Source organism: Colletotrichum graminicola (genome assembly GCF_000149035.1).
Source record: "Colletotrichum graminicola M1.001 genomic scaffold supercont1.27, whole genome shotgun sequence".
In the NCBI taxonomy this organism is placed as follows: Eukaryota; Fungi; Ascomycota; class Sordariomycetes; order Glomerellales; family Glomerellaceae; genus Colletotrichum; species Colletotrichum graminicola.
The window spans coordinates 541,570-553,142 of record NW_007361031.1 but is presented as its reverse complement, the minus strand read 5'-3'; the positions used below and the strand labels follow the sequence as shown (position 1 = coordinate 553,142).

The 11,573-nt window shown below is 51.5% G+C and overlaps 4 protein-coding genes across 4 annotated transcripts; all 4 read right to left on the bottom strand.

The window, feature by feature from the left end:
* Positions 1 to 46: 46 nt before the first annotated feature.
* GLRG_06793 (uncharacterized protein) lies at positions 47 to 1,501 on the bottom strand (the record flags this gene model as incomplete). Its single annotated transcript, XM_008097647.1, has 1 exon — positions 47 to 1,501. The coding sequence occupies one exon, from the start codon at positions 1,499 to 1,501 to the stop codon at positions 47 to 49; it is 1,455 nt and encodes a 484-aa protein (XP_008095838.1).
* A 3,228-nt stretch (positions 1,502 to 4,729) lies between these two features.
* Positions 4,730 to 6,031, bottom strand: GLRG_06792 (THUMP domain-containing protein; the record flags this gene model as incomplete). Its single annotated transcript, XM_008097646.1, has 4 exons — positions 4,730 to 4,888; positions 4,948 to 5,652; positions 5,706 to 5,873; positions 5,963 to 6,031. 4 exons carry the CDS (start codon positions 6,029 to 6,031, stop codon positions 4,730 to 4,732), a joined length of 1,101 nt encoding a protein of 366 aa, XP_008095837.1.
* A 699-nt stretch (positions 6,032 to 6,730) lies between these two features.
* GLRG_06791 (thiamine pyrophosphate enzyme) lies at positions 6,731 to 8,632 on the bottom strand (the record flags this gene model as incomplete). The annotated part of the gene is made up of 4 exons (XM_008097645.1): positions 6,731 to 7,034; positions 7,095 to 7,624; positions 7,677 to 8,380; positions 8,446 to 8,632. 4 exons carry the CDS (start codon positions 8,630 to 8,632, stop codon positions 6,731 to 6,733), a joined length of 1,725 nt encoding a protein of 574 aa, XP_008095836.1.
* Positions 8,633 to 10,565: 1,933 nt separating this feature from the next.
* Positions 10,566 to 11,209, bottom strand: GLRG_06790 (Erv1/Alr family protein; the record flags this gene model as incomplete). The annotated part of the gene is made up of 2 exons (XM_008097644.1): positions 10,566 to 10,980; positions 11,082 to 11,209. The coding sequence occupies 2 exons, from the start codon at positions 11,207 to 11,209 to the stop codon at positions 10,566 to 10,568; spliced, it is 543 nt and encodes a 180-aa protein (XP_008095835.1).
* Between the last annotated feature and the right edge of the window lie 364 nt (positions 11,210 to 11,573).

Sequence of the window (11,573 nt, the reverse complement as noted above, 5' to 3'; positions counted from 1 at the left end):
CCTGGCGCCATGCATTTGCGCAGCCCTTTGACATGTAGCGAAGGATTCAATCGTCCTTACCACCACTCCTGGAGCGTTTCGCCGGGCCCGATTCGCCACTTGGTCTTCTTCCCCTCCTAATGCGAGTATCTTCCAGGACGTCTAGCTGTGCCAGAATTGCATTGAGCCTCCTCCGAGCCTCTAGCTCGCGCCCGTGACTATCCTTTTGCGGCCGGAAGTATCCCTTGGCGATGTGGGTAATGGTATGATAGCAGTCGTACAGAAGAAGACGAATGTGAGCATTCTCCTTGTCTTCGATCAAGTCCGAGGAAAATATAGACGAAATCTCGTCTTGCCGTCTGGAACAGCCGCCAAACCCCGCGAGGAAGTCGCTGCTCGGGTCGCGGCCAAAGTTGAGGGCAAACAGCGGGTCGCCGAATACAAAGTTGCTCCAGTCTTTCATTCCGGTCATTGTGATGTCGTCTTGACAATCTAGACAAACATTTGCTGCGCCGTTCGATTCTGAGTCAATCTCTTGGCCGGCATTCCCTTCGTTTTCTGTATCATTGCCATTGGTTTGGGGGGCGGTTTGGAGAGCGCTCTTCGTCTTGCTTGGTGTAAAAGAAGCGATGCCTCCTCGCCGATTTTTTCTTAACGCGAGCGTGTTGATGTCCTTTCCGACGTCAACGGCCACAAGTCTAGGTATTTTGATCTCGTCGAGTATATGTTCAAGGCGCTTGAAATGCCGGCGAATGGTACCATATCCCAGCATAACTTGCATGTCCTCTCCGTCCCGAAGAACAGCTTCCAGCATGGAGTGAAATGCCGTAGTCCAGGACTGAACCCCCCTTGATTCCATCAGCCTCGCGTTCACATCTCGCTTTGCTTGCTTCGTGAGGTCAGTCACGGAGGGTGACGCAGCCGAGTGGAGAACAGCAAAGGCAGGACCGAACCGACCAGTTGGGGACACCTGCTTGCATAGCTGCCTGTACAACTCCCCGATCTGATAGTCGATTTTCCTACGTTCCGAGGGGGAGAGTGGTGGGTTTAACTCGGGGATCGGGACGCCTCGTGTTGGTTTCAGGAGGCTATATTCAAGACCCAGCTCGTTCAACGCCGCACTATGCGATACGAGAGCCGGGACCATACGACGTAAATCCTCGGCCGCGTCATCGATGGAGCTTCGGGTCCCTTTCACCTCCTTGGCCACATGTGAGGGGGGTTCGAGCAAATAATTCGGTTCGGTCGTTCGCTCTTGAAGAAGAGGCTGCTCGATGGTTTTGCCAGCAAGCCATTTCAAGACTGCTGCCTCCGAGATGACGGAGGCACGTTCAGATCGAAGGAGCTTGACCATGGACGACGGAGGAACGACGAGAACAAGGCCCGTTCCGTTGGAGACTTTGACCTCATAGGTACGCTGGCAATTGACCGAGGGCATTACCTGAACTTGCTGGACGGTAGCCTGGGGTACTAAACGGCTTATAACGGCCTGTATAGGATTTACCGAGGGCGGCGCGCACATGGATGTTGCTGCTGCTGAAGCGCGACACGGGTTCTGCCTTATGGATGGCTGATGCGTGACGAACGGGATGTTGCAGCTCTGCGGAACGTCCTGGCAGACAGTCTGTAGGCAAGATGAATTCGAGGTATGAGTGTGGTGACACCCACCAGAAGCCATATGCGAAATGGGATGCCTGCCGGTAACTAGATATAGCGAGCCCCTTGCTGATCTCAAGACGAGGATGTTGTCGGGATGTACAAGGTAGCAACGAGTATGGACACACGGACAGATCCGGCCGGAATTTTCGGACGCCGCTGTGCCAAGATGGGCAATGTCAAGAGAGAAATCCAATGGCAATGGGTGGCTAGCGAGACATACTCGAGGAGTGGACGACCGAAGGGGGAGCGACTGGAAGACTGCCTGGCATCCTCTGGGATCCAAAATATGCCGATGATGATGATGCTTGATGAGTTAGGCGAATCACAACAACGGATAGGCCGCCGGTTTTCACAGGATTGTCCGTGCTGGCAGCTGCTTTTTGGGCTACAAAGGGCGTAAAAACACACCATAATCGAGCGGGCTTGAGAAACATGTACACTAGGTTGTCACAGAGGAACATTCAAGGGTAGGAAGAGAAGCTTAAGGATGGCGCGCAGCGCGCAGACATGGCTTGAGGCCATGAGGTAGCGCTTTGAAGACAACCTTGTCCGGTCCAGGTCAGGCGGAAACCTTGCGATGACAAGCCGCCAACGAAGAGGTGAACTAATAGGAAGGTACAGCAGGCGAGTAGTGGGCCAGCCAACTAAGTCGACGGGTTCGGTGGTGACCGTGGCGCATGGAGGAATACTGGGAATAAGGGGAAGAGGCGCTCAATGAGCGTGTGAGAAATAAGCGAGAGAGACAGCGCTAAGAAGCAGCCATGTTTATTCATTGCTCTTCTGCTAAGCGTGAGTAAAAATAATGTGCGGAAGCCTGTCTCAGTAGGTACGTCAACAGCCATCTCTTCCTCATGCCCTCTGGCAAAGGCGAGCCCGAGCTCGGCCTCGAGCCCAACCAAATGATTGGGAACAATGTCAAGAGTCCAAGGGAAAAAGACCGAGTGAGAGAGTGAAGGTGAGGAAATGAGACTACACCACAGGGGTCGGAAGGGTTGCGATACAATATACCAAGAGGAGACGGAATGTATGCCACTTGGGGTCAACTCAAGCGAAACTGCATGAGCTGGAGGAAGGCTGTTGATATTTGGATCCATATTTCAGTCGGAGATCTCCATGTCCGATATGCAGTAATGAAATATCTTAGCCCACCCGGAAGGATCTGATAGGTGTGTGCACCAATGGACGTAGGGTGTGTTGCTGTTTTGTATGCAGCAGCATGCCGTTTTCGTGTTGTGCATATGAAGGTTTCAAAGTGTGCTTGTCCAGTACCCAAAAAATATACACAAGCTAGCGAGACTGTATCAAACAGAAGGGCTAAGAAAACGAGCAGATAAAGGTGCATACATTACCAAGTTGATGCAAAGTAAGTCCCATACACAACAAGATGGTTGATCGTTGGGAATCTTACTTTGTCCTATGTACGGATACTCAGTCCGTAGTAATTAGGCCTAAGACGAGGACTGGGAACGCGCAGGGACACCCCAGCTACGCCATGCATAGACAAGCGAGCCGGGAATTTGGTGATTGGACACCGTCAAGCGAGACTGGTGGTGCACGGACGTCCGCCCGCAGTCTCGGGGCAGTCGTCGACTGGCTCAAGCGGAGAAAATAATGGATACCAAGACCGAGATAAGACCCACTCCTTCCGGATGTTTCCAGCATACGACGCAGACACCTTTGGCCCTCTTCCATCCGCGCCTTTCATCTGGTGCCATTGGTTCAGTGTCCTCTTGAAAATCTACCGCTTCTCGCATTTGGTGGCGGGTGCTTTAGAAGCCCTGACCTATCCCGGCCCTGCCTAGTTCCCTCTATCTGGCATCTTCTGATAAACGAAATATGCCTCTTCCTTCTATGTGCGAGTAATCTAGCCTGATGTTGGTTGGTACGTTCGCTCTTCAGCTTGCTAACAGCTTGATCCCGATTCCGAAAACCCCAAGACACAAGGCTGCCGATTGGTTAAAGTCTATACATCAGTTGTCGCCATAGGAAGTACATGCGCGCTTGGATTGGATAGCCTCGTTGCTCAGGCTGTTTTCTATGGACGACACATCTCAGTCCAAGATACCCCTTAATGCAAGCAAAACTCAATCTCCTCCCAAGTAGCGTGGGGTCAGATACCTCTTACCTATGTACTTGTTGATGGAGCAAACGCAACTCGACACGTAACTTTTATTCCTTTGCTTCGTTGCAGGATCCAAGTAGTCTCCGCTCCCCTTGACCGATCTTTCAAGTAGCCTCAAAAGACCTAGTCGCATGAGAAGGGACGGACTAGAATATCGAAAGCCGCTGACGGTTCTGGAGACTCGTCAAATTTATACATATGGGGTTTAGCGCTGTCAAGGATGCAGATGTGCTTGAACCCCACCCCATACGACCCCTGGTTCGCTTTATTTACGTTGTACTTTAGGAGGTGCTGTCCAGCACAAAACGTCCTGCACGGACCTCAGCTGATGTTCTGGCAAGAATGTCCTATCTCTTTTAGTTACACATCTTGCCGCGTGTAATATTACATAAGGCATATTGCATAAGGCATATTGACTGACCTGAGAGCAGTTTTACTCATCATAATATCTCGCTTCACCTTAGACAAGCATGAGGCCCAGTAGGTAAATGGGTGGCTTGTTGGGGAGTGAGCGAGTCTTCCCTGCAGATGAGAGACGGAGGCACGAGGCCGTCGATCTGTCTCGCCAAGGCCATTTCCATGCCGTCGAATACCCTGGATACAAGAAAACCGACGTCTTCTGCATTCATGCCCAGAAAGAGCGTGCTGCATTTCCGAGTGGCTCATAATGTTATATAATACCATGTCGCTTCTGCAGATGCGGAGTTAGCTTGAGCTGACTGCATTGACAAACAGCTTTCTCACAATGGCTGGGGCCAATACTTGCAACCAATGCTTGGCCTCATGCATGTGGCCTACCTATGGCGGCCCTCAGTATATTTTCTCTTTTCTGGATTACACCCTGTCTATGTCGTATATCTTCGATTGCCTGTGCAACTGGGTGTATGTCAGAAACGATGCGTTAGCCATCCTTTCCGACTAACTGCTTGAAAGTCAGGCTACATCTGTCGTGGGTACCATCACTATCAATCACATCGCATCCAAGACGCCGCATCCACCTTCACCGCTCGCCTCGGCGCCCATATCCTTTGGCTTTGCCCCGGGAGAAGCTTTATACAACTCGTTGACGTTGAGCTTCTTGAGCCCATCCCAGTCACTACGCTCAATGACACTCATGCCGCAGAAGCTCTGCCAAAGCGGTTAGCCAAAGTTGGATGATGGATTCGTTAGCAGCACAAGCCACTTACCTGAAAGACGTCGACCAGCACCACCTTGTCAGGGTTAGTAAGGTTAACTTTGTGTCGCGGATTGACGGCCTTGGCGATTTGACTGATGAGCTTGTCGCGGTCAAGTGAGCTATTGCTTCTTATCGAAGGCCGGATGGCATACTGGCGGTGTATTAGCACCGACTTGGGATAGATGTCCTGCGTTTTGAGACTGACCGTGAAGGCTGGCTTCTCAGCCTCTCTTGGCGTTTCTGATCTCATCTCCTGTTCCCTGACATCCTCTTTCCCAAGTCCAGTTTCCACTGGTCCCTCCGTAATCTCGCTATCCGTACTCCTAGGAAGGGTGTCCATCGTCAACTCGAAGTGAGCTGCTAAGGCCTTCCTGGCCACTCTTGCTACGCCATTCTCCGAGGCCTTATCGACAAACGTAACCGGCGTCAGTCGGTTGATATACTTGGTTTTTCGCTCCTTCAAGTCTGTGCAAAGGCTAGCATCTTGGCAGATCCGGCGGCAGAGCTCAACAGGATCCACTGGATCTCTCGTCTTCATGAAGAAGACACATTCGATGCCGGCCTTGATAGCTTTGAAATTGCGCTTGGACTTGCTCTTGCCACCGCCACTAATACCTTCGAGCTCCTTCTTGATGGAATCCTCGATGTCCTCAGCCTCGTTGTCCGATTCAACATCTTCGTCGGGAGGGGCAATGTTATACATCGTTTTGCCATACTGAGAGACAAATGTGATGAGTTTAAGCTGAAAATGATACCAGAGAAACAAACCTCGTCGCAGAGCAAGTTGAACTCGCTGATTGCTTTCGCGTCCATGCCTCGTGCAAATGTAACCCAAATGCCCTTGTCTCCGATGCCGATAGTGACGCCTTTGTCCTGAAGGCTGGCAACCTTAGCCTTGTGTTGGGGCGTCTGCCACGCACCTGCACCCTTCCCGCCCTATAACGTGGGAATTAGTCGAAGAAGCCCTCGCTTGACACATTGGAGCATAATATATAGGCATGAGCATGTATTCAGGTGAAACCCACTTTGCTTCTCTTCGCTGGGTGGGCATCGCCGCCTCTGGAGCTGGGCTGTTTCCTCTTAGAGTCCGACATGTCGAGAGATGAGTATGAGAGCTACGCGATTGTGTATGGCCAACAACTCGATATCCGATTCACTCGGATTTTGATATATGTAAGTGTGATGTGGATCAGTGTAAAAAGGTTGGTGGCTGGTGTAGGAGAAAAGCTTGGTGCGCCACGTGAAAGAGGAAAACATTGCCACACCGCCCGAAGGCAATAAATTTGACGACCTGGACCCGCCGTCCGGTAGTCATGTCATCCAGCTGCTGCCCAATCGACCCAAGGTTCCGAAATATGACCCAGTTATGTTTAATTTCAATCATCGTCATGGCAGGATGGGTAATGAGAATTGGTGCTACATTCTTTGCTTTTCAATAAATTGACGTCGTTCTGCCAATTGACCCTTATGGGAACACCAATCCCGGATCGATTGGGCTTAGTTGCACGATTTCCGAAACGTCATGCCCAACGTATCTAGCAAGGAAAGGAACTGGGTGGCACCGAGAAGCAGCTATGGCTGACGTTGCCTTATGTCCAAGGACGGAAAGTGTACTGTTTGCTCGAGATTCTACACAATCAGGTCAAGCGACGCCGGCTCATGCAGATGAACATATAATTCACAGACACGAATGATCTACATATGCTTCAGTGACCATAAGGCCCCTGTCCAACTAATTGATAGGAAAACCATCATGCTTAGTCATGCGCCACTAACATGTGCTTGTCATTACCCTACTCGGCCCTCGCGTTATTTCTGGCACTTGCTTCTGCAGTCATAATGAGAGCTCTCGGAGCATCCTCCTTTGGGAGATAAAGCTCTACAAATTGCAGTGCTGTAGGGTTGTTGAAGTCCTTGTCGGTCAGGAGCTTCTCCAACTCGTCCTTGGTCTTGACGACAAACTTTTTGGCCGTCTTATCAGTGCCTCCAAACACTGTTGCGAGCTCCTTGTACTGCCACTGGACGATGTCGTTGTATTCGGCCTCCATGCCGTGGATGAAACGTTCAATGGTGTATCCGTCATTGCAGATGACAAAACTGAAGGCCTGGTGTTAGTATCCCGGGCAGGTTCACATGGGTAGGATGAGTTGGACTCACATCGTCGTATGCAAGCCGTGTCGAAGCATCGTGGTGACCTCCTGTGCCGTGAGCTGGAAGGAGCCGTCACCAACAAACAGAATGGTCCTGCGATCCTGACCTGCATCTTTGGCAGCAAGCGCAGCACCCTGCGCGGCGCCAACTGACCAGCCGATACTTCCCCAGAAGACCTGACTCAAAGCCGTGACCCCGGCAGGGAATTTGGTATCCCAGATACCGAAGTTTGCCGTTCCAGTCTCGGTGACTACAATGTCGTTCTCGCGGAGATAGTTGCCAACTCTAGGCCACAGGTAGGCCTGGGTGATGGCTTGGGAAGGGTCCGAGTCCGGGCTGGGCACCCTGTTGATTACTTCCGGAGATGTCGTGATGGTAAGTTGGCTCAGGTCAAGGCGCTCGGTAACCTTGCGCAGGACACCACGCATAGTGATTCCGGGATATTCAGAGTAGCGCACCCTAGTGTGCGTGCTGTGGAAGTCAATGGTATTGAGTTGGGATGTCCGGTAGGAGAATCCAGCTGTGTTGAAATCACTCTATAATCCGGTTAGCGGTCCATATACGACTCAAGATGGCACCTAAACTTACCTTAAGACCACCAACTGATAGAATAAGATCCGAAGACTCCACACGATCAGAAACGTGGGGTTGCGAAGCAGTCCCGGCATATACACCACCATAGTTGGGATGGGTTTCGTTGACGGCACCCTTGCCCATGGGTGTGACGAAGACGGGGATTTTGGTCTTCTCGAGGAGTGCATGAACCTCGGGCAGAACGCGGTGGCGGATGGCGCAAGCGTCAATGAGCATAATGGGCCTCTTTGCAGCGTGGAGGCTCTTAAGAATTACATCGACAACGTAGTCCTCTCTGACGGGGTCATTGGTGGCCTCCTCCATGTTTATTGGCGTCTGCAACCTCTCGCCCTCGACCTTCTTCTGAACCATATCGGTTGGAAGCATGATGTAGACGGGGCGACTGCGGATCCAGCACTCTCTCAGAGAATGGTCGATTTGATTGGCGATTTCAGCTGGGTTGTTAAGACGAGCAACGTCACATGAGATCTGAGAGCTCATGTTGGAAAAGACGTTAAAGTCACCGTTGCCCAGAGTGTGATGTAAGAGCATGCCGTTCTTCTGGGAGATGGTAGACGGGCATCCGACAATGTGGACAACGGGAATGTGTTCTGAGTAGGCGCCGGCGAGAGCGTTGATGGCCGAGAGCTCGCCGACACCGAAGGTGGTGATAATGGCCGAAATGCCTTTGACACGGGCGTAACCATCGGCAGCATAGCCTACCAAGGGTATCAGTACGTCGTGAAATGCAGTAACTATTGGGTGAAGATTGTGCAAGGCTCACCGGCGTTGAGCTCGTTGACGTTGCCAACCCACTTCAGACCACACTCGGGGAGGTAGTCGAGGGCAACAAGGTTGAAGTCCCCAGGGAGACCGTGGACGGAACGAACCCCGATTTCGTGAAGCCTTCTGAAGAGGTATTCAACAACGTCAACGGGCTGTTTCAGCCCTTGGGTTCTAATATCGGCCATAGCTGTATGAATGTAGACTCGCTGGCTATTGGCGAAGAGGTGGCTTTGATGTTGCTGTTGCTGTCACTGCTACTGCGAGGGCTGATATGAAAATGTGATTTCTAACGACTGAGCTGGAGAAGAAGAACTTCTAGGTCCAGGACTGGAGGCAGACAAGTTTATATCAAGTCCTTATCTCAGAGAGATGGCGAGGTTGGTCTCGGCCTAACTTACTTGTCATCGTCGGATGCAATGACCAGGATCATCAAGTCAGGCCACTGGCCATTGCAAGGTGGAAGGACAGAGGCTATCGGCGATGAGCGGTTTCTTGAGGTAGGTCCACATTTGTGTACGTTTGTACTCTAAACGAAAGTACCGGAAAGACTTGTAAAGCGGTTGGGCGTGGGTAACTTGCCAGTCTCGGTATCTAGCGGAATGCATGGGATTGGCGTTGGGAACCGACGACGGGGTGGAAAGACGGGAGATGGTAGCGTTGCTACCCCCTCGGGCAAAGCTAACAGCAGACAATGGCCTATTGCATCAACAATACGCAAACGACGGGACAGGAGTGATGTAACTAAACACACCACACGAAAGTGCGGCCACCAACACGCCGGGCCCATGCCGGACCAAGCCGGGGGTGCCGGAGCTTTTGGTGTCACAGAAGCCAGACAGACCCTCAGATATCCGGGACGAGACACTCTTTTGCTGTGGCGAAATGGGACGAGAGGGAATGAAGTTGCTCCTTAGAACACGTGTAGCGCAGTGGCACCAAGGGAGTTGCAGCAGGGAAGAAGGTGACATTCTCGGCCCAGCGAAGAAGGGAAAAGAAGCGGATCCACAGCGGGCCATAGCGTAGCGGGCCGGACTGGTGGTGCCATACCGTACCACCTAGGTACTTACGATGTGCATACCTACCTAGATACGTGTACCATAGTATCCCAGTCCTCGACTTGATCCGAGCTGCAAGCCCACTGAGAAGCTCAGAAGGTGTAACCACTTTCAATCTTGAATCACAATCGGATTCGCATCCTGCGCTGTCATACATCCAACCATACTCTGATAGCGTGGGATGTGTGCCTATGGCTGACATGCCGCTGCTGCTGGGAACTGCATTGTCTGATCCATCTTCTCTTTGCCTTCGCTGGGCAAAGGGAGGGGATACCGAAGTCTCTATGTTCAGTAGGTGGGATCCACGTTTGCCCTAGTCTTCTAGACTTGGCCGAGCCGCATGAATGCATACCAGAATTCTCAAACTCTCGATTCATTATTTTGCCTATGCTACGTAAGCTGCCAAACTTTACCGCTCCTTAAACGGGCGTCTGCATTCCAGGTATCTTTTATTCAAGCTCGCCTTACTAACACAAGGTTTACACATGGCCTGATACTGGCATCATTTCGGCTCTGCTGCGGTGCCATTTTGATAGATGCAGGAAGGGCCATGGCGATACGTACCGTAACCGTGGAGCGGGATTACGGGCTCAGACGTTCCTATGCTTGGTCTTGGACCGCCCATATACTATGTATCTGTCGGCCTCTCCTCTCTGCTCGGAGGAGGGGCCACACGGTCGCTTTCGGTCCGAAGACAACCAACTGCCATCATCATATCCATCAGCACTGGAAACCGTCTTACCTGTCAACGGTGCTTTGCCTTAAGTTTGGTGTTCATCTTATCTAGTACTCCCTCATGTCTTCGATGCAAACCCATGTGCAGGACTACCTTGACGCATGTGAAACAAAAAGGGATATGGTGGTGACTGAGACATCGATGATAGTCACCTAGTACATACAAAGTGTTTTCTGCCATTGATACAATGGTTGTGTTGTACATCCTGGCCCCAAAGAGGACGATTCCCCTTACAAAAGTGCAAATACCATGCCCTTGATGTTACCAGACTCCACTTCCCCTACCAAACAGTTGGTATACATAGCACGCTTGACGCATAATGTCGCTTTAATCACAACGGCCGTCTTTCCATCCAGTGCGCCATCGCTCCTCCCATTTGCTACAGTCAAACTCCTTCTTCCCCAACTTACGGTTGACCTCGTTATGAGCCTGGCAAAGCCAGTTTCCAAACTCGTCACGCCCCTCAACCCTTATCTGCTCCTTTTGCATATAAGACTGGAAGTCCTCTGCGCACACCCAGCAGGGATACAGTTTTGAGAATAGCCTCATGAAGCCTCGGAGATCCTCCTTTTGTGCTGACGAGGGCTTCTCAGGGTATGTCGCAGCAATCGAATGCAGTAGCTGCCAAGTGCCGCGCCCAAGTGCTTCGACATCAGGCGGGCAGTCATCGGCAGGTTCCGAGGTCACTGTTGCACCCTTTTTCAGCGATCCGTTCATCTGGGAGGCCCAGCTGGAGAAGGCACTTTTGGAGGAGCAGGATCGACACCTCAACAAGTTCTCCGTCAGTAAGCCTCCGCGAGCGAGGTTGCAATAAAGTATAAACATTAAACAGAAAATACCTACGGCTTGCCATCAGGGCCCAGTACCATTCCCTTGGGTAAAGGCTTAGATGGCTCAGATGCCGCTCTTGTTGTCGTCATGGCAGCTGGAGATGCACCACCCGATGGGGAGTGTCGCTCTTCATCAGCCATAACTGGAGAATTCCACCCGTAGGGTAACCTTTGTATCGCAAGTTGCCGAAAGACCGCAAAAGACCGAGAAGAAAAGATCCAATGCAACAAGGAACATGAATGGGGTGATTCAAGGTGTGCGATCTTGGAGTAGGTAGTCTGCGGATATTGTCGGAGTAAATTTGTAAGCTCCAAGCTGTTCGTCCGTTAATATTCGAACGCCCTTATCGATAAGCATGGACAGCGGCAGAACATCCAATGGTGGGCTAATGCGACGCTACCTACAGTGGTCCCTGACCTAAGACCTCCAGTGCTCTCTGTACATGAGCTGGGGTGCAATATGGTAATATGCTCTGATGAGTATCCCCCACCACGGGTTAGGTCG